Genomic DNA, 27,305 nt, shown 5'->3' with positions numbered 1-27,305 from the left:
ATAATTCAGAATATCAGGATGGTAAAGTGAAAATCTGAGTTCACATCACCCGCTGCCCCAGGACCCCTTCCTGCCAGGCATCCTTGTTCTTCTGTTCTTGTTCTCAGTTATGATGAGTTTATAATAGGTAATTATCTGCCTTCATAGAGTGGTTCCAACCAGCAGGAATGAGAGAAACACTCCCCAGAATATCCTTCAGTGTAGTGATTAATGTTCAGCTGTGAAGTGAGGGAATGTGCTATAGATCTGTTCTTCTGAGTAATACAGAAATAGGTGTGAAACAGGTCTTCTACAACTTGAAGAAATGCTGTCATCACTTTCTGATCTTGTAAGATGAAAATTACAGGTTTTTTTTCTCCTCTGATGGTTTAGGAAATTTAGACTAATGTTCACTGGTTCTTTTTCTTATTTATATCAAAGTGGGTTTGTATAAACTAAATTAGACCTCAGTTTTTTCCAATTTCAAGTGTTTGAAATGATCCAGCAACCTTGATTGTGCCTAGGGACTCAACCTGAGAAGATGGCCTTGTAATTCATAACCTGATTTGTTAAGATGGAGAATGTAAGAGTCTCCTGATCAGTCTCTTGATCAGTGATGATTGAAAGTAAGTTATACTTGCTACAGAAAGCACGTTACACTAGAAAGTTTAAAAACTAAGGGCAATCCCTCTATAATATTCCTTAAATTAAGTTGAAATAACCTAATACAGTGAGTCCTTATTCTAGTCTGATGGGGAAAAAACAAAGTGCTATATTTAAAAATAAAGAGCTATATTTACCAAAAAAAAGAATAGGTTCATCTCTGTGTTTCTTTGGCACTGGAGAGTTTTCTTTCCAGAAGAATTTCATTAAGTTGGTGCGCTTTATGAAAGTCCTAAATGCTCAGCTTAAAAACACTGGCTATTTAGCTTTCTCTGTACATTTTATAGAGCAAAATTGCTAATGCCTTGGCAGTCTGTAACAAGACAATATGAGCAGTGTTAGAAACATTTTATATATATATAAATATATATATATACACATATAGATGTGTATATATATATACACATTTAAAAAAACATGAAACTTCTTCTACCTGAAATACTAACATCCAAATTATGTAGAAAAAAAGAGGTGAATATGCACTGATCATGTTGATGGTGACAAAGAGGACCTTTAAGAAAATTGTCTTTAATTTCTCACGTGCATGCAGGATTTGTGACTGGCAGACTGGTAGTCTGAGCAGGATGAGCACTACCCTGGTGCTTAGCAGCAATCATGGGTCTGGAAGCCTGAAACAAAGGGATCTCATTCCCAGAGCTAATTTAATTTCTACTTCATCCAAAGTTTCTTGTCTTACCAGGAATCAAGCAGGTGCAGTCTTCCTCCCCAGAACTGCCCAGGTGGAAACACACCATCATACATCACATATTAGTGTCATGGCTTCAGGTACCACCATCAGTGTTAGGAGTTTTATCCAATGATGCCCAGTTTTAGAAAAGGCAAAAAAATATACCTGCTGCATGTTTGTGATGTTTTATGGAAATTCAGCCAGCAAAAAAAAGACCAAATTCTGTTTATATATTAAAGTAGAGAGCCATGAAATTATAATTATCTTAACTCATAGTGTCATAAGCAAGGCCATGTTTAATAACTCTGAGTGTAAAGTAATTTTATTTTACATTACCCCGAACCCTTTGCAGCTATCTTCTCCCACTTAGCTGGAAAGACTTCCTCACCCCTTTGATGATTTCCCCCCAACAAACCATTAATATTTGACCATTTCATGCATGAGGTGTGAAATGTGGAGGCCATTTGAACACAGCACATGTTCACAGAGGCTGAGTCCAGTGTCTCTTAACACGACATAGCAAATTATGGCAGAGAGATGGAAATTAAAACTAATAAAAATAGCTTCCTCTGGTCTCATCAGTGAGGGACAGACTTTTTAGATGCTTAAACCTGAGTAATCTCTTGCTATGTTAAAATCTGGCCATTTATTGAGAAACAAGGCAGATGATGTATCAATATCATCTGTTAGTCAAGGAAGTTTCCTATGTGAACAAGTAAAACCTGTGTACACAAGAGCTCTACTGTGTCAGACCCAAAGCCCATCTAGCCCTGAAATCCCACCAAGGCCTTATTTGTCTTGAGCATAGCATTGTGAAGGAGCTTCAGTGCAGTGGCAGCTTCAGGATTTCATTCTCAAAGTACAGTTAGGGAAGAAATCTCAGTTAGAACTTACAGTTTCTTTCTAAAATTTAAACAAACAAATAGCTAGTCAGGGAAAAAAATAACAAAGCTTCTTATTTCACAAATACAAAACTGTAATAAAAAAATATCTGTAGAAAATAAGTTTTTTTTCTGTTTCAGGAAAGAGATGGCTTCTTGACATTTATTAAAAAGAACTGATGAAATAATTGAAATTTTTAGTTTGAGCTAATAATTAGTCCAAAAACCTAGTTTTAGGGGGATTTTTTTTAGGAGTGATGCCAAAGCTAGTGAGGGAAAACAAAAAGAGCATCTGTAGGACATGCCAGTGAGGCCTGACCCCCTTGTCCTGCTCTGCAGGGGTGGGACTGAAGCTGCTGCACTCTGTGCTGGAGGAGAAGGGGTACAGAACAGCACTTAACACAGCCAGGCTCATCCAAGTGAGGAACCAGCACTTCCAGTTTAGGTATTAGGCCAGTGCCTGCCATTTCCCAGCTGACAAACATATACCTGAGTCTTAAGATATTTGCAGGGATGAGAACGGTGCAGGAACATAGAAACCTGAGGGATCAGGTCTAGGGAAAACATACTAAAAATGCTTGTCTAGCCGGTTGATGCCTTGGAAAATCTTCTGTGTTACCCCACACTGCAGTTGGTTATTCAAGTTCAAACTGCCCCAGCTGGCAAGAGTTTGTAGGTTAATCACAGATGAGAGCAGCTCATCAGAGAATGTAAAGATTATACAAAAGATTATGCAAAATCTTTTATAAAAAAAATCAAAAGGAGAAAGAAATAGGGGGTGTCAACCAATTTGGAATGAGCCAAAATAGGAACACTGTCAGTCAGCTGCTGCTTCCCATCTGTGGTTGGCTCCAGGAACCAGGACAACTCCAATGAGAACTGAACAGAGGGCTGCAAATCCCCACGACAGGCTGAAGGATTTTCCTGCACATGCAACTACTTAGTGCTGCAACTGTGCTGACAACCTGTGCCCCAAATTCAGTCAGTGCTGATCTCCTTCCCTTCCTCGGATGTCTGGAAGAGAAAGGGACCTGCACAGGTGGGTGAGAGCAGCATCCCATGCTGCTGGAGAAATTGAAGCAGATTCCTGATCCCCACAGAGGTGCTGAAGCGGTTCCCTTGTCTTAGAAGAGCAAGGGCTGCCTAATCTTAGAAAGAAATTTTTTCTGCTCCTGTGCTTCTCCAGATGTGGTTCTGTCAGGGGCTGTTTATATCCCAGCTGTGTGCGTGATGCTCTGCGATGTCCCCAAGATCTCTCCCTGCCTGTGGTGGCTGAGTTGCTGGCTTGCTGCAGGTGTGAGCAGATGGGGAAGGGTGAGAGCAAGGAGGGTGGATCTGCTTCTCATTTTGCTCACAGTGGAGTTCACAGTCCTGCCTGTTACGCCTGGTCAGATGCATGGAATTCTCATTTCTAGTTACCAGCCCTAGTGAGTAGTGAGTGCTGCCAATAAGAAATATAAAAAAGGAGCTACTGAGATTACTTAGCAGAAAGGATCTTCTAAAAGGAAAAGACTTGATCTTCCTCTACCAAGTATTTCAGCTCCAACCTCTATATGAATTTCATATTGGTTTCTTATAAGCCTCCTGTATTTATAAGTGCACTGAGGTTGTTGCTGACTTGTTTGCTGGATTATTTGAGGTGTTAGTGCCATGCTGCATAAATAGGTCAGGCAGCATGTTTGCATTTAGCAGTTCATAAATCTGCACATGATTTTATCATTTTCCCCCTAAATTCTCTAGAACGACAATTGGAAGGACAACTCTGTGTCATTCTCGACTGATTTCATAGTCTTAGATGTAGTTGCTCACTCCAACAGCTGTGCTGCCACCTCATACTCTTGACTATTTTGTCAGCATAGTTGCAGGGGTTTTGTTTTCCCTTCTGTATTATTAATAAAACTGATAGTTTCAATTAAAATATCTAAAATGTACCAAATATCCTAATCCTGCTTGGAATTTGGCCATATACTTCTAAATGTGTTCTAAATGTACTTCTAAATGTATACTTCTAAATGGCATATATTAAAAATAATACTGAAAATTTTGAAATACTGAAAATATTAAGGACTCAAATGAATTCTTCAGACAAACATCTACTACTTTTTTCCAATTATTTTTTCTGGTTGTTCCTTAGTGTCATTAGCACAGGAAACATTTCCCTATATGTTATGACTCATATGCTACACCTCTCAAAACTGGCCTGTTAGATGTACTTTCCTAAATCAAAATTTAGCTTATCAAAATGCTATTAACATTGTATCTGAAAGAAGCATCTGGGCTCAGCTCTTAAATTACGATCCACAAGGGATGAACCTTACATCAGTCTGTAAATTGAGTAAATTTGGAAATCTCCTAGAAGCAATAATTACAAAACCCTGCTGTATAGAGTTAAAGTGTAGTCTGAAACAGAGTTTGAAAGAAATACTGTGTAAACTGCAAAATAACAAATTCCTGCAGATATGAATAAGAAATTGGCATAATTCTGTGTTTGGGGCTGCTATGGGTTCTGTGTACTAAAAGCTTCTCTTTGTGTAGTAAAAGCTTATCTTTCCAGAGAACTAAGTATTCCCAATAAACATGGATGAAGTTCTCCTAAGGAGGATGTATCTTCTAAGCTTAACTTTTCCAGCTATAAAATAAATTAGAACAACTAATATTTGGAAAAAGAGCATTATTGCTGTTCAGATGGAGACTTTACATCTTTAAGAAGTGTAATATGCTCTGGGGCAGGCAGGGGAGGTAGAGGAGAGAAGCATCCTTAGAACTCCTGACCATATAGAGCTTAGGAGAATAAGTATCCAAAAGCCAGCAATACCCAGGGAGCAAGTGATGTAGAATACAGAAGAGTTTTGACATGACAGCTCACTGTGTCTATAAGGGAAAATTCAACTAATATGTAGAACAAACTTACACAAGTCTGATAAACTAACAGCTAGGTTTTGGTTTGCTTTTAGATCAGAATTTCCTAGTTTATGTCATATCACAATTCCTCCCTGACATGCTAGAGTTTAATTATTGTTCATCTAAAAATTCCAGGGAATTGTAACTCTGAAATAATCAATTGTTACAGATAAGGGTTTAAAAAAAAATTAAAAAAAAAATCAGAGATTTTATCCCACAAGAAGAGCTTATGCTGCTTTCCAGTGTGGTATTGGGCAAATTGTTTCAAGAACTACTAGATAACTCCTGGATTAATTTTTTTTAATCAACTGCAGGTCAGTACTACAGGAAACTCATACATATTTACAGAAAGTAGCCAGGTTTGTAGACCTGGAAACCTACAACTTCATCAAAACCAAAGATAAACTTATGCTTTGTATCATCCTAGATTATGTCAAGCAATCTTTATTTTGGACATGATGTTTTAAATCGTTTTCCAGTGCCAGAAAACTATTGAAACTTTTTTGACTATTTAGAAAGATATCTTAGTATAACAGCTTACCTGTTACACCAGAGGAAGTAATGAGTAATAGAAGTTAACAAGTGTCAAGAAGCTGTGAATTTATTGTGGGTAGGAAGTGATGCATAAAGCTAGACACAGAGAAGAGAGTGTGTGTCATGGTTTTAACTCCAGCTGGCAATTATGAACCACAAAGCAGCTCCCTCACTCCTCCCCATCCCTGTGAGATGAGAATCAAAAGAAAAGTAAAACTCGTGGGTTGAGATACAAACAGTTTAATAGGACAGAAAAGGAAGGGAAAATAATAATTAGTAAAAATAGAAATAATAATAGGACATAAAATGAAGGCAAAATAATAACAGCAACAATATACAAAACAAATGAAGCACAATACAATTGCTCACCACTTGCTGACCAGCCAATCCCCAAGCAATAGTGTTCCCTGGCCAGTTCCCCCTAGCTTACATACTAAATGTAGGATGAAATACCCCTTTGGCATGTTTGGGTCACCTGTCCTTGCTGTGTTCCCTCCCATCTTCTCCTGTACTCACAGCTTCTGCTGGCAGGGCAGGATGAGAAGCTGAAAAAAACACTGCTTAGCAACACCTAAACATCAGGATTTTATCAATATTATTCTCATCCTGACTGTATAACACAGCACTATACCAGCTGCTAGGAGGAAAATCAAGATTATTCCAGATGAAATCAGGACAGTGTGCTAGGAAGGACACTTTCCAGCTTTCAAGGAGCAAGTCTTAATTCTGTCAGGTGATCTGGTGAACCCGATGGATGAGCAGTCTGCAACCCAACACTGCAGATCGTGAGTTCCCTTCAAAATTATACTACAGGGGAAGTATTCATCCTAATTTGTTGAACACATTTCAGAGCACAAAGAATAAGAGTTATGCTTCCTTTTATGAAGACCCACAGATACATTGCATTTGAGCAAATGCTCAAAATGAACTTGCAGATCCCTGTGAGCATAAATTTAATTGATGATGACAATGGATATGAAATTATGTAATTCTACTGAGTTATAATACACCAGATGACTTAACAACTCATTGATATGGCAGAATAAGCTAATTTACCATTTACTGCAGAAGATATAGCATCTCTCCATACTTACAGTATTTCTTACCTGTAGTCTCCTTGAAATTAGTTGGATTTTTCTGACTTGTGCACTTAAAATGAATGATACAATAAATGTAAGTATTAAATATCTAACTAGACAGACCCACTTGCTGTTTGATGTTTTATGACCTATTTATGTTACATTATCAGGGTATGTCTGTGGTATTTTGAGGAGTAATGTAAGCTTGTTGTGCCAGCTTTTCCTCTGTTGAATCTGAGCCACAGCAGGATGGCCCTAGGAGAGCTAACTTCTTTTATGTGGCCTTAGGAGAGCCAATTCTTATGTGGTTTCATTGTCTGGCTCAGACAAAGCTCAAATCTGCCTGAAATACACCATGGTGATGTACCCCACACCATCCTCTTCACTCTGTAGACCTAACCCTTGTGGGACCTTATGAAAAGAACTTGCTAAAAAACCTGAAACTGCATCCTTGGAACAGGAGGAACAATGAGGAAAATAATAATGTGGAAATCCAAACACCTTCAAAGCAGTGTTATGCAGTCACATGTAATATGCATGACCAGCGTTCCTTATAAATCATAAAGATGGTCTCAGCAAATCGATAGCTGCGTTCATGGAAAAGCTGCTTTCCTGCCTATATGCAATCTGCCTCTTAGTTTCTTACCTGAACTCTAAAGTAGCTTTTTGTCTTCTGTGACAGAGCTACTGCAGCTTGCACAGCCTTCTTTGTAGCACAAGGCACTCTCCCTTGCAGTAGCCTTCTTCAAGTTCTGGGTACCACCAGCACCAAAAACCTCAGCATTAGTTTCTCCTCAGCCCAAACTAAACTCCTATGAGAATGGCCTTTAAATTTGCTGGCTTATGCTGTAAAACGATCTGGCTGGCCAGCAGTGTGGGTGTTCAAGGGTGAGGGCTTCCTGTGGTTTGAGATTTGACAGACTCCAGTTGGTGCCCTTAGCTATTTGACAGTGGTGTGGCAACGCTAAGTGGTTGCTGATAACCAGGTTTGCAGTGATCATGCCTCTGTTTTCTGTTTTTTTTTTTTTTTTTTTGTTTTTATCTTTTCCTCAGGGGAAATCGCTCACATCAAAGAGGTTAACCAGTCTAGTGCAGTCCTACTAAAAGGATCACCTTGTAGCATGGAAGCAGACTCAAATCATTATACATACTTTGTAGCTCACTGATTGCCTGACTCAGAGGACAGTAGAACAAGATGTTGCATGAGCAAGGACCTGACTTGTTTTCTTTTGTGTATACTAAGGCTTTACAGACTCCGAGGGACTCTCTAGCCTTTCGATGCCTCCATTTCGAAAACTGTCTGCTCACTTCCTCCTTCATATCAAGCTGGATCTGTGTCTTTTTATTTTCTGCAAGCTCAAGTACAGTGAAAAAAAAGCTTCTGCTAGGCACAGTTTATTAAAAAAAAAAATACGTCAATCAAAAACTGGAAGAAATGTAAAAAATGCATATATTAATAAATATACATATGGCATCACATTTATTGCACAATAAATTAGCACAGAAGGTTTCATTTCACTGATGTATTCACATTGAGAAAGAAAGCCTGTGTCTTTGTCTGTTGTCTGTATATTCTCTGTTAATGTTTCTTGCATTTATTTTTATACCATATTTAAAAAAGAACACCTTTTACTCCAGATGTATTAAAGTTGATCCTTTCTCTGTAAATTTGTGTATGTTTATATTGTTGTTTTATCTTTCATTAAAAGATTCAGAATCTCTTTCCTTTGGGAAGTTTGAGATTTTAATATTGAATCCGAAGATTAGTCAAGAGCAAAATCATCTCCAAAAGTTACACACCTTCTGCTTTCTAAAAAGTGACATGAAATGGCATTTTCTTTCTCTCAGTGACACCTAATCAAACATACTTTATTGATAATCATTTACTTCTTATTTTCTTTTTATCAAGCTAGCAGCAACGAGACCTTTCCAGCTTGCTGATCACCACATAAGCAAAGCAAACTTTTCTTTAAGCTGGAACCATTCTGTGTTACTGCAGCTGCACAGCCTGTATGATCCTTCAGTGTCAACCAAGGATGGGATCAACTGCAGTGCATTTCCTTAGGAACCCACATGAACAAAGCTGGCTGAAAAAAAACAAGTGCATACTCACTAAATAGGAAGGACAGGGTTTCTTTCTCCTTGCTGTCACTTGTGATACAGTGCAACATTTCAAGCCGAAAGGTAGTGAGTGGTTTGGGAGTGTGGAGTGTGCTGTGTGTAGAGCAAACTGTGGGTAGCAGTGCAGGAGGCTCTCTTTTTAGTTCAAGGGCTCTGTTCAGGTGTGCTGTTTGTTGAATGTCTACTGCTGAGGTTACTCACAGATTTATTGACAGATTTACAAGAGCACGCAGCCGTTGCCTGTGAGACAGCAGATCTGATACGAAGCTTCTGAAGCTTAGCTGAGCTGGAACCAGAATCTCTGCTTGGCCTGAGAAACAGCACTTTTGACTGAGATGACATGAGGAGAGGCAGAATCTATGAACAGGAAAGCAGCGATGGGAACTAAGTCAAATGACAAAATGCTGATCTCTCCAGGGCCTCGTAGGTTGCAGAGGACAAACAAGCCTTTGAAGTGATGCACAGGATGGACTCAGGACATCCAGCTCGTACCATCTGTCGTGCTGCCATTGCTCAGGTGTTGAGAAACAGGAATCTTGCTTCAAAGGGACTACCAAAGCTAAAATTGCACACCCAGACATACAAAAAAAGAAAAAAAAAAAAAAGTGTGACAGTCATAGATGCAACCAGGCAATACACTTGAATACATTATTGCTAGAGTCATCTCATTGAACATCAGCTACAGACCTGAATTGCAGCTGCTGGAACAGCTGTGGGCAGAAGGGAGCTGAACTGCCTCCTCCAGGCAGCGCTTGCTTCTTCTCCACAGGCTCTGCTGGTAGCCACAGCCCTGACTGCAGCATCTTTGAGGAGGGAGTTGGAATGAACCCAGGAGCAAACGCATTATAAATCACCCTGAATGGCTCTTCCCCAGGTTTTTGCTTGGTTGAGGTTTCTGGAGGCTCAGGGATTGTTGTTTGTTCTTTGTTTTCACGTGCCACTGTGTTTCTGGTTTCTAGCTTGGATGATGATCACTGCTTTGAAGTGCCTTGGTTTTTGCTCAACTCTACTAAGCTTTTATCAGAAAACACTGGAAGTGCCCTATGAGAGCTTCGTTTTATCAAGAGCACCATCTAGGTCAACTCAAAATATTCACAGCGTAGGGAGGCTTGACAAATTTTAATAAATTGAACACAGAACCCCAGATCTTTAAACTCTGAGACTTAATTTTCCTTTACCACAGAAATGCGAGCTCTCAGGCATGAACTTGGGGCCAGGAAATCCACAGAAATTTGAGTTCTGTTTCAGTTGTCAGTGCCAAATAGAGATATTTATTTTCAAACTCCTGCTGCCACCAATTGCATCAGCTGGTATATTGCCTGCTTTGCCTTAGGAGTTAACTGATTCAATACCAGACTCTACTTTGAAGAATTACCCCCCTTTAATAATTAAAATTTCAAATTCTTCCATTAGGTATTTCATTCAATTTAAGATTTTAAATTTTTGTTTTTTCTAAATCCCTCTGCAACACCAACTGGCTGATAAAAAGATATGGAGCATTTGTTCTTCTAATAATACTTTTCTCTCAATAAATACAAAGTCTCTATTGAATTGTTTTCCTGTATTTCCACAGATTTTAACCTGGTGTCTGTAAAGTAAAGATATACATTACTAATACAGATTTTAAAGTAGGCAGGGAGCTGTATTAAAGTTTCATTTGAACTTAGTGATGCAACTCCACTGTTACACAAGTTAATTTGGCCCAAACAAAATCTGTTCTACAATCAGTTGATTTTTTAAAGATTTGTATGCAATCTTTTGATACTTCAGCTGATCACTTGCATCTGGCAGTGATACAATACTGAGACAGGCAACTCCAAGGAGGGGCAAACTTCCTTTTAGTTCAACACAGAGAAAAGAGAAATGTTTTCTTCCATTTGTTTAATGAAGATCTGCCTTCAAGAATTAAGAGCAACTCAAATTAAGGTTTGTCTGTATAGCCACCAGACAGCTGAAGTATGGGGATGGTCACACAAAGAAATGCACATCAGTAGTTCCAGTGAGGCCAGAAGTCTGCTGAGGAAGAAAGGACCAAGAGACAAATCCACTCTGAAGGATTTTGACATTTCTTGTCTTCTGAGGAAGAGCCATCAATCAGTGCCTCCTGGCTCTGCCCAGGAAGCTGGAACCACCCTCCCTTGTGCAAAATTAATTGTAGTATTCATTAAAATAACCACTTGGAACAGGGGACTTAACATCTACAAGTTTGGGTTCATCAGACATGCTCTTTCCTTATGCATCCTTGTGCCTAAAACAGCTCTTAAGTCTACAGAGGGAAGGAGTGTTTGCTGGTGTTGCTGTATCCTTGTTATGGTTTTATTTTCCCAGACTAGAGTGGGAAGAAAAATGGACAGTGAGAGAGATGGGAGCTTCCCTACCACCTACCTGAGAGCACTGAAATACTAAGCCCTTCTTCCATAAGGTGCAATTAGAAACTGCTCTTCAACTGCTCTACAAAACCAAAGCAGAAGGAAAAATGCCTGAAACAGCCGTGAGAGAAACTGCAAAATGCTGAGCTGAAACAGCAGTGGAGACTGGCCAGAAATTAATGGGCTAAAGGTGAATACAGGAGGAAGAAATGGGAATTAATTGTGGTGGCAAGAATGGAACCGACAAGGGAGGAGAACTGGGGAACTGAGTAATGAGGAGCAAGAGGAGCTGAATGCAGCTGGTGGATTGCCAGCCTCTTGGCTGCAGCTTTGGCCATGCAGAGTTGGAATCAAACCCCCCCGAAAAAATCAGAAAAGACCAACTGTTAAAACCCAACAACGACTTTTTTTTTTTTTTTTCAGCTAGAAAGCAATTAATACCAAATATAGAGAACTGGCTCTTTCATATTGTACCCCTAACATTGTCTGGAATTATGAGACAGAAGGGCCAAATACTCATCCAAGATATAACAAATAGGAGGGCAAAAAAACAGTTCCAGAAAATGACCTATGAAGGAATGCATTTAGGATATTTGTTTGTTTGTTTTTAAAAAAATGAATGAAAGCCAAAGAGAACAATTAAAGTGAGGGAAGGCTTCTTTAATTATCCAGGGAATAAGGAGTTTGAAATCACTAGTGATTTTTTTTTTATTGATATTGATCTTTATGCCAAGTGATCAGCTGCTTGAATTTAGATTTTAAAATGACCATCTTTTCCTTTCTAGTTAGAGATGTCATGCATAGAACTAGCACCACTGGACATATTATTTCATAAAACTTAGGAATTTTACTATAAGGAAGTTAATATCTAAAAATATCTATTTAAAATAAGGTTTCAGTCCCAAGATATTCAAGAGAAATTATCAACAATGGCTTTGAACATATTTTTTGTCCACAATTCATTTAAGCAAGTTAGGAAGTGGTTGTGAGTCATAATAATCTGCCTTTTGATCTGCCTGTGCTAAACATATCACACTTTGTCTCCTGTGAGGAGCAGACAAGCTGCAGCCCTAAATCAAAGAGGTGGAGGGGAAGAGGGGACGATCTCTTAGAGGCTGGACTCCTCCTCCTGATGTTTTTCTGGACTGTGAGGTTTGTGTACTAATAAATGGGACTGCAGAGTCTCTCTAAGCAGTCAGTTTTTCTGCCACCATGAAGTTTTTTTCCTAATATTTAAACTAAATATCTATTGCAAAATTGCAGCTACCTTTGGTTTTTTTTTACTGGGGATTTCTGAATTGTTGGCTGACTTCATTGCTCACCTCCAGACTGGGGGTGATAGAACTTTCTTGGAGGACAGTGCCCAGTGCAGGCTGCAGGGCACCCTCCCAGGTTTCATGGGAGAAGAGCAGAGGGTTACTGTTGTACTTCTGTCTGTACACATAACTAAGAGTCTTGCCCTTTTTCTTTTTTTTTTTTTTTTTTCAGTAAAGAGCCAAAACTGAACTGTGCTGGCTTACATGGCATGGTGCTACCCAGACCCTTTGCATCAAAATGTTGTTGCTTTTCATGTGTAGCTGACACATCTTGGGTCAGTGAGGTATCTCCAAGTGTCTGAGTAGCATCCTTCCTTTTCAGACCATCTTTCTCTTTTACCAAGGTCACTTTGTTTTACTTCTAAGCTGTGAACTACTCCTAACCCTGTTACCTGCTGGTTTCTTTATGCGTGGGTGAGAGTGAAGAATCTGCTGGCCTGATTCTTTAATATAGACACATGAATCAGAGTGTGTACCAGCATTGCTCTTTGGCCTAAGGGCAGTATGTGTAAATTTTTTAAGAGAAATTGCTGTGACAATAAACTCTGAGAACCTGCTTAAATCCTAGATGACAGTCCTTATTTACAAGTGTGGATGGTAAATGTCAAACAATATTAATACACGACTGTAAATGTTACCTTGTTAGTGGCATTCACACAATTTTTATTGTATTTTTTTTTTTCACTCCCAAAATATAACCTGCTGCACTCAGCATCCTTTTCTCTTTTGTTTCTTTGTTTGTTTTGGTTTGATTTTTGGTTTGTTTGCTTTGATTTTGAAATCTATTAGATTCATCAAAGATGTCAGCTTCCAAAGGAGATATTATTTACCATCCTGCCTCTTAAACTTGTGGCTGCTTCCTCCAGTGTATTACATAAATGAAACAGTTCATTATTCATATAACCTTTCTGCCTACCTCTTTACTCCTTTCCTCCTTTCCTTTTTGAAAGATGTGGGATAATGGCATATTTAATGCAACTAACTTTCCTGTCTTTTTTGCTGAGAGGAATGTATAGCCTGATATGACCTTTTTTTTTTTTTTTTTTTTTTTTTGAGTTTATCCCTTCTGATGCACTGTTCTTTATACTGCTTGTCTTTTCTTTCAGACACTCTTTCTTCTCCCCTCGCCTCAGTAACATCTTTTTTAGGAGTCTCCATCTCTTATGATTACTTCTTTTTTTGTCCCTCTGATCATCACTCCATTGATCCTTCCCACATGTTCCTACAGTGCCCACTAATGGTCTTTACACTTACCTCCTCTTTCTTGGAATTTTAAGACATTTCAAGGGGGAAAAAAATGAGAAAGCATTAAGGGAAAGGCTGCTGCTGGCACTGGGGCTGATGGCAAACATGTCCCAGACTGTGACCTGTTTTCAGGGGACTGTCCTATTCAGGGGTCCCCTTCCCCACCCTCCTCCTATCAGCTCTCCACTCCTTCTTCAGCCACAGCTGCCCTAAATTCCCTTCTTCTTTGAGATGTCACTGGGGATTCAGACATAACGACACAAAGCCTTTTGAGGGATGGAGCATAAATCCACAATGTCATCAAGGGCTAAATTATATTTAAAATATTCTGGTGTTATGAATCAAGACACTAGCAGGGAAGTAAACTGCAGAATATACAGGGCAGGCAATTAAATAGATAATGCTCAGTTAATGAGAGAATTGGTTTCCAGAAAGTCAGTTCTGTGGAACTGTTATTTAACATATTTGTAATTCCTAAGTCAGTTTGGGTTGTTCCATTCCTTTATCCACCACACCTGAATTACTTCAGCAACCCTCTGAGCTCCTGACTACCAAGGCCTTGCCACATCTCTCTCATTTTGCTTTCCTTCTCAGTCCTTTCCACTACCTTTTGCTGTTGCTGTTGCAAACCCCAGGCATGAAGCAGAACTGCAGCTCTCCCAGCAGTGCGTTTCTGTGCAGGGAGGATTTTCAGTTACATGTTTGTTTAATATCTACAATGAGAACAAATTATCAGACTTCCATTTTTCTCCGAAGGCCTTCGTCCCAGTGCAGTTCCTGTCCTACACACCCATAACATTTACTTTACCTATATCCTTGTGTATTATCCACATTCAGAGGTTTATTGGGAAAAAAATAGCAGGAACAAAACAAGTATAGAAGATCTGAATTTTAGATACTACTTAAGACATTGGTCAGAGCTGACTGTACCAGCAGACAACAAACAGACCTCTACTCTCCACATAAACCCCACTGTACTGTGCTCAAGGATTCCCATCTCCTGACCTTTCAGTGCCTCTGTTGATGTCTCTCACTATTTCTTCCTGTGTATTCTCACTGAAATCAGAGATGTGGAACCCGAAGGCTGACTTGAAAGCACAGGTACCCTTTCCTTGTTAGATGGATGTCCATTGTGGGACCTTGTTTGGTATACTAAGGGGGACTGTGTTTTTTTGAAAGATGGTTTGGAGTCCTCCTGCCACTCCTATGCCAGACCACACCATATGCTGGGAGTGCACCTTTGTCTCTAGAAGGCTTTTGAAAGTGACTTCTTTCCACCAGTGGCACAGATTAGGGGCAGTGCCTTTGATCGCCTTTTATCTTTTAATGAGAAAGAAAAAAGCAAAGTGTTTGGATTCTAGAAGACCTTGAGGAATAGAAGAGAGACAAAGGAGGGATAAAAAGAACATTAAAATAGGAGCTGGCACAGTGACACCAAGTCTCACCACCAGCTATCACTTATTTTCTGTGTCCTGAGAGCACTCATGGAGAGCTGCTGACCTCCTGCCCTGTGTGCTCAGTGCTGTGACCAGCGAAGCATCAGGAGTGAAAAGAAGAGGAGAGAGAGGCCAGGGGACACCTGTGTGCTTGGTGGCTCTGCTTGGCCTGGGGCTCAGCACTGAGAAATAAAAACTGAGCCTCGAGAAGACACATGGGTTTTGATCTACACAATCTTCAAACCACTCAGAGACAGATGCTTTTATTTTCCCTTCAAATGAACATTCTGAACGTGCTGCTTCCATTGCATGTGTAAAAAAAAAAAAAAGAACAAGCCTTGTACATACCCAGTGTGACAAACAAGTGTAATGCTGCCTGCTGTAGAAGCCACATCTTTTCCAGTTCCTGAAAGCTCCTGCACCAGGATGGAGCTCATTTCTCCTTGTTACTGAGGTCTGATGGTCCTGTGAAGGCAGCAGGAGTGGCAGCTGCCTCTTGTTCCGTCAGAGCAGAGCTCCCTGCAGCAGGAACCACCAGACAAAAACAGCTTCTTTTAACAGCTCACTCTCCCAGATACTGTCACTTTCTCTATTTTGGTATGGGATTTATTGTTATTTATTGAAACAGTAGCACTGGTGTGGCCAGCGCTGATCTGGTGCAGTACTGACAAAATTTTAACTCTGCAAAGGAAAAATGTGGGGTCTGTATCGGTAGGACTTGCTTTGATTTGTGTAATAATGAATATGGAAACTGTGAATGAATATGAAACTAGGAACTAATACCAAAATTATTGTATGAGACACTTTTTGGTATTTGGTATAGCCCAGTATTTGAGAAATCTAAAGATAACAAAAAAACCCAGGAACAAATTAAGAACAGTAAGTGAAAACAGTTTTATTTACTATAGAGAAGCAAAGTACTTTGGTGTTTCAAAATTATCTTTTTAAAATTTCTTTCCCTTTCTTTTTCTTCGTATTTTCTTCCTCCCATATTCCCCGCCCCAATAGTTCTTAAATGGTAACACGCTGCATCTTTTAGTTCAGTTCAGTTGTCCCCCAACCTCCCCGGGTCTTTTTTGTTGATTTATGTGCTCAGACCCTCACTTCGTAGGAAACCTATAAATGCGATTTTATTTTCCTCCTCCAAACCCCTCAGCTATGGCGATGTTCGGACTCGCTGGACAGCAACTGCAAGTTTTGCTTCCAACATTAGGCAGCCAAAAAAATTTCCAGGGGCGTGCAGGACAGAACCCCGCTTCAAACTGGCTGCCCGGGTCGGGGGCGGTGCCGGTGCCGGAGCCGGTGCCGGAGCCGGGTCCGTGGTGCCACCTGGTGGGTGAGCGTAGGAACCGCGCCCGCGCTGCTGGTTCTGCCGAGGGAGGGCAGGAGCGTCCCGAAAGGAGGGGGACGGGTCCAGGTTCCCCTCGGTGCTGCCGCGGGGTTTGCGCTGCCCCAGCCTCAATCCGACCCCTGCCCCGGCTCAGCCAGGCGGTCCCTGCCTTTCTTTCTCCCCTTGGATCTGTCTGGCCAAAGCCCGGCTTCCCGAAGAGAAAACGCGGGATGGAGCAAAGAGGGTGGCAGGAGATGGCTATGCAGGGTACTTGATAAGTAAGGAATCAGCTGTCCCCCGGCTGCAGTTGATTTCAAACTCCAGCACCTCATTAAAAGTTGATGAGACCAGTGCCTAATTTACTGATTGGATGGTCAGCAGCTGAAACAGAGGCAGAGCACAACTAGCGGGAGCCTGTATTTAAAAGAACCCCAACAAACAGCCTTCTTTCTATGCCTATAAAAAGAACGTGGAATATTTTTGTTGGGATGCACCTGAGGAAAGCATCTCTGTTCAGACAGACACAAATCATAGAATCATCAAATGGTTTGGGTTGGAAGGGACCTTAAAACTCATCTTGTTCCAACCCCCCTGCATGGGCAGGGACACCTCCCACCAGACCAGGTTGCTCAAAGCCCCATCCAGCCTGGCTCTGAGCATTTGCAGGGAGGGGGCTTCCACAACTCCTCTGGGCTTCAGTGTCACCACCCCTCAAGGAATTCCTCCTAGGCTGTTGCAATTGTAATCCAGATACTTTTGGTTTAGCTTGAGTTGACTTCTATAGGTATGTACATTGATTTCAGTAATGAAAAATACAATGTTGTGCCACTGAATATAAAAGTACCTCCAAGCAAAGAAGAAAGAAGTCTAATTGTGAGGCAAAGCCAGCATGCCAAGGACTGGTTTGACTCTGGAGACATGCAGAGTATGAGGTATGATGCACAGATCTGGGCTGTGAGTGCCTGAGGCAGCCTGGACATGTCCCTGGAGGGAAATCCAGCAGAGAGCCCCTTCCAATAGGCTGCCTGTGGGGAAGGGGGGCTGTGAGGTTGTGCATGGGAGCACTGCTCTTAGTTGTTCCCCTGACTGCATCCAGGACATTGGGATTTTGGTCCTGTGGTCTCTTAGCAAACAGGCTGACCAGAAGGAAACCACTCCCATCTTGTTCTGGTTTTAGGGGGAGCCTCCTGGTAAGGGCTAAAATATCACTGGTCAGCCACTGCTGGAGAGCAGTGGTGCAGCCTTTGTGGCTCTCCACACATCAGTTATGATCTGTATCTTGGTGAGAATGAGAAACCAGGCTTGAAATCTGTGCCTGAGTTACATGGGCTTCCACCTATGTAGTCAAGTTACATTTTTGTGTGCTGAAATATTGAATGCAAATAGATTTTAATTGATTTCATGCTCCACTTTCCCTCTTCTCCAGAGCCCCTAATCTGTGCAATGGGATTGCTGAGAAACTCTGTGTGTTTCAACTTTTTCTATGCAATCTTTTTTGGGTATCTTTTTCCCACTTCACCAAAGAACCACCTCTCAATCTGTGAGGACAACAGGCAAACCAGGGCTATGGACTAAGGACCTCAGTTGCTGAACCATTTTGAGGAGGCTCTTCTATGGGGAATCATTTATTTAAGTGATACTCTTCATCTTTGAAACTCAGGAGATGAAAGCAAAGCTTTTTCTCAATTAATAATAGACAGCCAACTTCCATAACATGTTTAATGAAAAATATAATAGTTATTTATATGTAATTTATGTATATATATGTATATAGAATGGGTGTTATGGAAAGCAATCAAGCCTGCTTTAGAGGATGGAGAGAAAGTTTGTCTTTGCTTAGATATATAGCACTTTCAGGATGGTGTCATTTGATAATTCATGCCACATGTTCTTATGAGTAGGATGTTTTTCTTTCCTTGCTGTGTCTCCCCCCAAGTCCTGCTGAGTAATATTTCAGATGGTCACGGTTAAAAAAAGCATGTGACAACTTCCAGATGTTCCAATAATCAAAGCGATCTGCAGATCTAAGGGAGCAGCCCAACAAACAAATGAAGGATAACTTAAAGGGCTGCAGTCTAGGTGGGGGGTCACGTTCAGAGGTGGTGTAGCAGGCTGAAGGGCAAGCTTTTAATAACTGGGGAATTCACTGATGTCTACATCATTTGCTAAAAATGAGAAAGTCTGATGATGTGGCTGGGCAGGCAGTAGAAACCAAAAACACAGGGTCTTGTTGTGGTTTTCCCTCAGCTTGGAGCTACCCTGCCTTCCCAGGGGATTGAGGAGGGCTGTGATGGTGCAGCACAGCTCTGAGCTGGGCTGCTTGCTGGGCTCCAGCTCATGGGATGCAGCTGGGACTAAGAAAGTCAAGTGTGCCCTGTTGCCATCTGTGCCACCAGCACACCTGGGTCTGCCTTCTCCCTGAGCTGGTGGTGGCTGAGGTCCCCTCAGCAGAGAGAGGAGGACAGTTCTCAGAGCATGGGAATGCCTCTGCTTCTCTTACTGCTACTGCTATCACTAATATTTCTATTACTGCTCCTAATTCATGTGGAATCATTGCTAGCTCAAAACTGGGCTTGGCTGCTGGTGGAGAAAAGATTTGATTGCATCAAAGGAACTTCTGAGGTGTTGAATGTTTCTGTGACTCCTGCAGGCTGCTGCTCTTGAATCCAGGAGATTTCTACTGACTGCTCTTTGCTCTTGGTAGTAAGGCTTTACATGACTTTTTGTGTAATTCTTCATGGGTCTTTACCACTTGGAAGATAAAGGGATAACATAATGGCAAGTTGAGTGCCTTATTAGGAAAAGAAACAACTTTTGGGGGGCAGTTTGACCACCATCAAAGCTAACTTCAGTTATTCTGATGCTCCATCTTGCATTCCCCAAGAACCTGGAGAACTTCTGGCAAGATTGTTTCTTGTTTTTGGTCAAGGAATCCCTTTGTACATACATTGAGAGGGAAAGACCAACACACTGCTCACCTGGAAAATTGGACTATGGTGGCTTTGTGCATGGGAGGGCCTGAGATTGAGAAGGGCATTGGTAGCAGTGTGGAGGCCTTGGAGGAAGCCCAGCCCAGCACAGGCAAGCACCCAAATGTGAGGAGGATGCTGCAGCTCACAAGGTCATTGGGATCTGACTGTGTTGCAAGGAAGCTGTGGCCATGAAAATTAGATCTGGACCACACACCAGGTATTTACTGTGATGGATCATCTCTGTCCTGATTCATGTCTTCAGGACTGAGATGACAAGGTCATCTTATGCTGTAAACCTTGCAAAGGTTTGGAGGCCCGTGTTCTTCTGCTAGGGAAATAAAGGAAAATAAAGCTACTGCATCACAAACCAGCAAACTGTGGGAGAAAACCCCCAAGCGGCCTCTAACTACAGTCTACCCATCTATTGGTCATCCACCCATCTGTGGGGGTGTGTCTGCAACATATTTGGATGTTTTTAGTTAAAAAACATACAAGGGAGTGGTGCGGGGAAGTCTGGATGGGACAAGAGGAAGGCGGTGAGAGGACCTTTTTCCTGGCTGGTAAATCCATGCCTAGTCTCTCATCAAGGCTTCATAGTTTAGAGAGAATTTCATTTTGCTCTTCAAAAGATCTGTTAGTCTGTTACGGATTAAGAAGACAACATGCCTTCCACATTTACTCTCCCTGCAAGGACTGATTTTTGGAGGATTTGCTAGTCATTTCATTTCAGACACATTAACGTGTTTGGCTTTTTTTGCGGTTAAACTTAGACTTTGTCCTTCCTGAATCTTATGAGGTTTGCTCTGTGGTGTTTGTCCTTTCACGGTCATTACTGACACATACCTGCTGCTCTCATTGCGCTAAATCATTTTGTCAGGGTAAAAATCACAGATTAAACTACGCTTGCAGAGGGAGGACCCCAAAAATAATTTTGTAACAAACGCTTCCTCATCGTTTCCAAACTGAACTTAATTTAAAAGGAAAGCTAAATCTTTCCCTTTAGTACTACCCAGATGTGATCTTCCCAAACCTCCAGACATGAATATTCTCTCGGAATTTTCCATCTATTTCAATATTCTGGCCGTACTGAATCTCCAGCCTGTGGCTCTACCACCCATTCAAGAAAATCTGTAGACAAGGCCAGTGCCTGACACCTCAAGCCATTAAAATCAGCAGTCACATATCTTTTACTTTCTCAGTTTTCATTCCCTTCCACTGCTTGTTTTCAGCTGAACCTCCGTTTTGCCCTTTTTTGGGGAACTTGGTAAGTTTTCATCACTATCCTGTCTCTGCTTCTTCTTTCTCTAGAGCCTCTACTCTTCTTCTTATTTTAGTAGCCATCGTCCTCATCCATTGACTGCAGATCTTGGCCAAATCCCGATAAAGTAAACAGAAAGGTTTTCCCTGGAATTTTAGATGCTTTTCTGTTGTATTTTTTCTTTCCTCTTCTTATTCTTCCTGCCTGGCTGGATGATTTAAACAAATATTTTCAGAACAATTTGTCCTCAGTTGACTAAACTGGTAAATAATGGATAAATATAGTTTTGATTTAGAACAGCTTTCTGGCAAAGGATGGAGTACGGCAGTAAAAAAGAATTTTTCTCACCTTGAGTCATGGAATCTGGTTGGTTATATTAAAACTATTTACTTAACCTGCCTGTACAATACACAAACATCAGAGATGTCCCTTAGCATGTTGCCTACACTACACTAGCTACAACACATGGTCGGTAATTCTATTTTGTGAAACAGAAATAGCCTTGATTACTTTATTTTCTGCATCAAACCCAGCAAAAATCTAATTTATATATGTAAGCAAAGGCCACTCTTATTTTTCCCAGTTTTTTTTTTTTTTTTTCTCACCATCTGGAAGTGAAATGTTCTGCCCTAAGCTTCAAACTTCAATGTGTAGCAATTGTATTGTAAATTCCTCAGTGTCCTAGGGCTGGGTGTCTACCTCTGTGACTTGGTCCTGCTTTCTTCACCAAGCCAACAAAAGAGCTGTTCCTATATTTGCTTGGATGAAAGTTTGCATATTGCCTATGAAGCAGACAAAAGTCTTCTGGAAACATATTTCTGTGTAATTATTCAAACAGAGGACCTAGAAATATAAGCATTACAGTGTTCTTGATATACGTAGTAAAAACAAGTCCCCAGCTTGCAACAGTAATATGAATATAAGTCATTGTATTTTCAATTTTTATTGTAGGAAGTTATAGCAATAGTTCTCACAACCCGTCTATTATCTCAGATTGTCTCTCTGCAGAATCACAAAAACAATCTGAGTCATCCCAATTTGATTCATGTTCAGTTCCTGTTTGGGAAGGTTTCCCTCCCCATCAGGCTGCCTGGTAACATTTTTTCTGTGAAAGCTGCGACTCTGTGCAGGAGTCCCATGGTCTATGGCGGGTGCTGCAGCATGAATCATGGAAAATATGCATCCCTGCTTATTTGTAGCTGGTTATTTTTGCAGAAGTCCACGTGGAAGAGGAGCCATGGGGTTTGCTTCCTAAGTGATGTACGTGTCTTTTTGTCATTTTGATGGGAATTATTTAATAGATGTTTATGAAACAAATCAAAAGATGCTCAATGTCTGAAAGAGGGCAAAGAAGTGGTGCTGACTTGGAGTTGAGATTGATTATGAACCAGTTTCAGAAGGAGAGCCAATTTACCTTTATGAATAAAACAAGGCATGAGAGAGTTGTGTCTATTTTTTCCATGGTCTTCTTCATGATCTGTCACTAAATTCTTGTGAACCTTTATCTTTGTAGTGTCTTTCATTTTACCTATGTATAATGTTATTTTTAATTAGTATGTGCACAATATATTATTTCAATTAGTACATGGAACTGATTAATTAATAAAAAACTTTGGTCCTCTCACCTGAAAAGCATAACAAAACCAGAAAAAATTATTTCTGCTCACAAGCCTCCCTTACCTCACTTGATAGAGACCTCTCTGAGGTGAGGATACAGGACAGTAGCTCTGTAGAATATCTTGGACATGAAGTGAAGAATAATTTGTGACTTCAGGGAAACAAAGCTACACAGAATTACCATGCTGCAAGCTAACATTTCTGCAGCTGAACATTTCAGCAGTGAGCACTTTATATCTGACAGTTTCCTGCAAAAATGAGGCACTTCTTTTACTGGGCTAGTATTAAGGGCTGGGAGATGAATAAAATTGTCACTTAAAAACGTCAGCGGGCATTACAGAGATGAGGGTTATCACATATAATGAGGCTTAAAGAAACTCTAGAAGGAAAAGAAGTGCTCTGTCAGTCTATGGCAGGTGACTGAGCAATTGTCACTTAACTGGTGGGTCAAAGTGAAGTCAGCTGCAGAGAGAGACAGTGCATGGGCTGTGCTTGCTGGTGGGACAAACCCTCCTCCAGGGTGCAGTGAGCTTAAACAGGACATGCTGGGTTGTGTTGAGAGCATCAGCTGGACCTGAAGTACATGAATAAAGCTGGTCCAAAACTGATGTGACCCCTGAAGATATCCAATTTTAACAGGGAGGCCTTCTTTCCTTTCCTTTCCTCTGTATGCGTGTTGGGCACTGAAGCATGGTGCTTGCTTCAGACCCTCCTAAAAACTGTCTGGAAACTGGAAAGGGTGTGGGCGACTCACTGAGAGGATCCAGAAGACTGGTACCTTCTGGTAGAAGTTTTAGGCATGCAATCTTTTAAACATATCAAGAAAAGGTTAAAGTAATACTGGTTACCGATGGTAAGTACTCAATTTATCACTAAGGCTCTTCTGATATAGTAAATAAAAATATAAAAAGATCTGGTGGCTAGAGCTGGACAAGTGGGCAGGAGGAAAAGGCTACACATTTCACTAGTGGAACACTTAGCTACAGCATGGGTCACAAGAGGTAATTGTGGCTTTTCTAACATCAGTAATTTTTAAATCGAGAATAGATGTTGTTGGGTTTTTTAATCTAAAAGTTGTGCTCAAGTTTAAACTGGATCAAATTCAAGGATGTTCTGTGTCCTAAATTATGTGGTTAGATGACCACACGGTGACTCCTGGTTTTCTAATCTGAAAATCCTTTTGCTCTGACAAAAAGGGGTGGAGGAGCTTTTATTGTGATTGAGAATTCAGACGCTCGTCGTGTTTACTGGAGTCAGCACTCACCTTTCTTCCTCTTTCCAAACCAGCTTAGCCCTGACTGCTCCTGGCTGCAGAGCTGCACTAGGCAGACCTCTCCTGCCTAGCCCAAGGATGCTCCTTTTTCACTTATTTCTCTCCTCCCAGGCTGGAAACCCACACTCATTTTTCCGAGGAGCCAGGAGCCACCTGGAACCGGGGAACTTCTGTAGCGCTTTGAGAGTAACCATTCACAAAGACCTCACAGCTCTGAACTACAGCATGCACAAAGAATGCTTTTTTCCTAGTGACTACAAAATGCTGCAATAAGTTTTTCTCAAATGCAACTTCTACTAGTGGCAATGGAGCTTTGTATGTTAGCCACCAGATAATTGTGATTATACGTTCTCTTCAGAGTAACTTGCATTATTTAAGAAGAAAATGCAGCTTCAATCAAGCTGTTCAGAGTTTTTTTGAAATATTCAGATGTAGAGCTCGCAGCTTCCCTGTTTCACCATTGGGGTGCAGTGCAAAATGTTGTAAAGCAGGCAATAGTCTCAGGATTTGTTGCAGTTATTAATAACTTAGGAATACAGAAAGTTCACAGAAAAGCCTCCTCTTGTGAACTTTCAACCAGCATTCACAAACTGAGAAGCCATAGATTATTTACATAATAAATGAATGCATATCTGTCCAAGTGTTTAATAAAGATAATATGTGAGAAGCATGAAACAAGTCATTTTCCTCTCCAGTAAAATATATATTTCTTCTATTGGATGCAGGGCAGTGGCAATAACAGTTTAAATCTGTTGAAGCTTTTATGTTCAAAAAATGATACTTTGACAAGAACGATACCAAAAATTCTGCGTCTAAGACCTGCGTCTTAGAATGGGAATTGTCAAATTTATTGAAGTTTGATAAAGTAATGGTTGAACTCTATTTAACTGATATACACACACAGGCACACACACCCTATTTAAATGGGATCTTGATACCAGAAGGAAAACTGAACTGTGCAACATGGCCCAGCAAAATATGTCTCTATAAATACTCAGTCCCCAGGAAGACATGGGGACAGAGGTGCTCCTGATTCTAAAAGATTAGATCACCTCTTTCTGGTGGTTTTGGCTGTATGCATATGCCTGACCTGGAAACATGAATGCTATTTGGTCTCCAGTTGCCATATAACCTACAACTGCTCCCTATGCGTGGTCTCTCTCCTCCCCACAAAGTACTGATCAAGGACACATGAATTCTACCAAGCAAATAACATGAATTATATCTACACTATAACAATAGAGGTGTTCTTTATTTCCCAAATGGTCCCAACAGACCTGGACACAGGTTCCAGCCCTAGGCTAACATTTGCCATCCTTTTGGCAGCACAGCTGGCTTCAGGACTAGGAGTCCTGGGAAGATGAGTGGAAAATATTTCTTCTCCATGCACTCATGTACCAGTTGAAACTCAAATGTATTGAAGATGTTTCTCAGGCTGTGAGATGTTTCTCAGGCTGTACCCAGGCTGTGAGCCCATCCTGACCCTCTGCCAGAGCCTCCTAAAGCCTTGCAATTTTGGAAGAGGTAAATGGAAAAGGAGATGGACCCTTAAAGGTAAAAAGGATCACTCCTTAGAGCTAGAAATTACAGCACAGCTCTGGTTGAGACCCCAGGCTCTAATTTTATTGATAAAAGTAAAAAGCCTCTAGTGACACTAAATGCTGCCTTACTGCTCCTGTTAGTATTAGGCAAGGGGATGCTGCAAGTGGTTGCAAACCAAAGATTTAACTCCAAAGAACTTTATTATAATAACAGAAAGCGAAGCCAGATGATGGAAAATACATTTCTGAGGAGGTTGGTGTGACAGACATTCATTCCTGAGCTGTCATGTGCTGCAGTATCTGCTTTACATTCCTGCCTAGGGTTTTCAAGCAGTCAGAAGAAGTAGTCAATGCTTTCAAATTTGGTAGAGTGATTCTGGCATTGAGTTCTGTGGCTGCAGTCATGTGTCAAGAGACTATTTGTGCTGGCATCCTGAGCTCAAGACACGCCTGCTTCCTTGATACTTGAATCTCAAAAACTCCACTAAAAGAGATGCCAGTAAACTGTTATTCCCTGCAAGCACCAGTTACTCCATAGATGTAATAATAGAAACAGCCATCACACTTGTGATTACACTGGCCAACAAGGGCTGAAACCTCGGCTGTGTTGAAATCTTTGGTCAAGATTTGTCTGCGAAGAGCAAAAAGGTTTTCACACAAAAATAAAAAGAGAGGGGAAAAAAATTATTTTGTGTAATAGTGGTAAAAGTTCTTGTTTTTCAACATCTCAGATGTCAGTGCCCTTAGTTTCTAAAAGTTTGTTTGTGCTAAAATGAAACAAAACCAAAGTTTACTCCTGATTTCCATCTCTCCCTCCAAACCAAAACACCTGACAGGACCAGGTACTGGTGGGGCTGCTGGCAGAGCCCTGGCCCAGCTGGGTGCCAGGGAGCATGTGGTGAGTGATGAGGCCAGTGATGCACCAGCTGAACTCCTTCTGGCTAACACAGGGATTTGGTTCACCTCCTTATCAGCTGCTGACACCCCAGTGTGCAGCCCCAGAGAGAATTTAGGGAGCTTCCAGCTTTCAGACAGAAAGGTTCCTCTTTGCAGAGCAGCCAAGCAAATGCCCATGCAGATCAAAGCAGGGCTGTCCATTGGTTTGCATTGACTTTGGAAGCCAGCCAGCTCTGCAAAACAAATACCTGTGGCCCAAATATCTAAACCATGGAAAACATCGTGGAGCATCAGGTCCTTGACCTTTAAGTCATGTGAGATTTCTGAGTAAATGTTTCTAAAAGCTGACTTAGTTAATGTTAAGGAAAGAGAATTAACTGAACTCACAGACATATTTTAGGTGAGCAGAGGCACTGTGATCAGCAATGTTGCAATAAGATTCAAAAGTGCTGCCGCAAATTATAGTTTAAGTGGGAGGTTTTGTTTTGTTTTGGGCTCTTTGCATATTTCTTTTTAGAATTGGTGTTTATTTATTCATGATGGTAATTTCCCTTTAGTTGCTTCTTGCTGCTTCTGCTTTCAAAAAGGTGAGCAACGTCAAAAGCAGGAGAAACACCAGGTGGCAGCACCAGGCTGTTTGATGGGGCTGTTCCCTCAAACTGGGATAAAACCAGAACCTGGCTGAGCAAGTTTCTTAGATGTCTTTGTACATCTTCTTCCATTCTCCTATTCTTTTGGATTGTTTTGTTTGTTTGTTTTGTGTTAGTTGTGGTTTGGTTTGGTTTTTTTTTTTCTCTTCTTTTTCCTTTCTTTTTTTTTCTACTCAGCACTGGAAAGAAGCAGAGCAGAGGAGGAAATTTGCTATGTCAGGTCATCCTGTATTGATTTAGTAGAAGACAGTAAGACCTGATGTGACCTGCTGAAAAGATGACATGAGGTTATGGCCTAGCCTACCAGTGCTTCACGTCGTATTAAACACTCGACAGGGGCAACATCTGGAGGGTTAAACAACTGCTGGGTAATGCAATTTTAAATACCACTTCATCAAAGTAATAGACTCCACAGGACCCTCTTGGGATCTGTAAACTGATGTGTTCCAGGCTTTGTGTGCTGCAGCCCTTTTGTGTAACACATTAAGGGGAGCCTGATAGCTCTGCCTAGTGCAGAGAGGTTGAACTGAGATTTGCAAACTCCCTCTTGCTTAG

At 41.0% G+C, this 27,305-nt stretch overlaps 1 protein-coding gene across 10 annotated transcripts in view; it reads left to right on the top strand.

Moving 5' to 3' along the window:
• RGS7 (regulator of G protein signaling 7) overlaps nucleotides 1-24,090 on the top strand; it is a 219,564-nt gene extending 195,474 nt beyond the window's left edge. For 3 of the 10 annotated variants that reach the window (XM_071739078.1, XM_071739076.1, XM_071739077.1), the window contains one exon: nucleotides 7,969-8,446. In XM_071739078.1, coding sequence (XP_071595179.1) covers nucleotides 7,969-8,127 — 159 coding nt within the window. In that variant the 3' untranslated portion in view covers nucleotides 8,128-8,446. Of the gene's footprint in view, nucleotides 1-7,778; nucleotides 8,447-23,773 lie in introns of those variants that run through there. The other 7 variants (XR_011724920.1, XM_071739081.1, XM_071739082.1 and 4 more) reach the window with 5 other exon arrangements.
• The last annotated feature ends 3,215 nt before the right edge of the window (nucleotides 24,091-27,305 follow it).

Source organism: Heliangelus exortis, chromosome 3, assembly GCF_036169615.1.
Source record: "Heliangelus exortis chromosome 3, bHelExo1.hap1, whole genome shotgun sequence".
NCBI classification, from domain to species: domain Eukaryota; kingdom Metazoa; phylum Chordata; class Aves; order Apodiformes; family Trochilidae; genus Heliangelus; species Heliangelus exortis.
Note: the sequence above shows the minus strand (reverse complement) of the source record. Positions and strands in the feature narration are given on the sequence as shown.